At 49.8% G+C, this 751-nt stretch overlaps 1 protein-coding gene across 1 annotated transcript; it reads left to right on the top strand.

Annotated features, from left to right (window-relative positions):
* The first annotated feature begins 32 nt into the window (after window positions 1–32).
* Window positions 33–751, top strand: LOC103399441 (ADP-ribosylation factor-like protein 4A). Its single transcript, XM_008338132.3, has one exon. The coding sequence runs from the start codon at window positions 136–138 to the stop codon at window positions 736–738; it is 603 nt and encodes a 200-aa protein (XP_008336354.1). The 5' UTR covers window positions 33–135; the 3' UTR covers window positions 739–751.

The following is a 751-nucleotide window of genomic DNA, read 5'->3' as shown; positions in this document are numbered from 1 at the left end:
TGGAGTTTTACTTGTGAAGTACTTCTCTTCGACTCTGTACTTTAACAGCTTGTGCAATGTGTTTTTAGGGTCGTAATTCTTCTGGAATTTAAATAACCGTCAAACCAAACTGTAAATCCTTCCTCATGAGGAAAGATGGGGAATGGACTGTCAGAGCAACGCAGCATCCTGTCAACCATCCCCGGATTCCAGTCGTTCCACATCGCCATCCTTGGATTGGACTCGGCAGGAAAGACCACAGTTCTGTACAGGCTGCAGTTCAATGAGTTCGTTAACACTGTACCTACCAAAGGTTTCAACGCGGAGAAGGTCAAAGTGTCTCTGGGCAGCCATAAGACCGTGACCTTCCATTTCTGGGACGTTGGCGGTCAAGAGAAACTACGTCCACTGTGGAAGTCGTACACGCGATGCACGGACGGCATCATATTTGTGGTGGACTCCGTGGATGCCGAACGCATGGAGGAGGCTAAAACGGAGCTCCACAAAATCGCCAAGACCTCTGAGAACCAAGGGGTGCCCCTGCTGGTGGTGGCCAACAAACAGGACTTGAGACACTCTCTGGGTTTGGACCAGCTGGAGAAACTGCTGGCCTTGAAGGAGCTGGGGCCGGCTACTCAATGGCACCTGCAGCCGGCGTGCGCAATCATTGGAGACGGACTCAGGGATGGAGTGGAAAGACTCCACGAAATGATCCTGAAGAGAAGGAAGATGCTACGGCAACAGAAGAAAAAGAGATAAAAAAAAAAAAAAA

This window comes from Cynoglossus semilaevis, unplaced genomic scaffold (genome assembly GCF_000523025.1).
Source record: "Cynoglossus semilaevis isolate Cse_v1.0 unplaced genomic scaffold, Cse_v1.0 C19014800, whole genome shotgun sequence".
NCBI lineage: Eukaryota > Metazoa > Chordata > Actinopteri > Pleuronectiformes > Cynoglossidae > Cynoglossus > Cynoglossus semilaevis.
Note: the sequence above shows the minus strand (reverse complement) of the source record. Positions and strands in the feature narration are given on the sequence as shown.

What these genes read in the sequence shown, in the direction of transcription:
- LOC103399441 (XM_008338132.3), top strand. Translation starts at nt 136, where the DNA reads ATGGGGAATGGACTGTCAGAGCAACGCAGCATCCTGTCAACCATCCCC.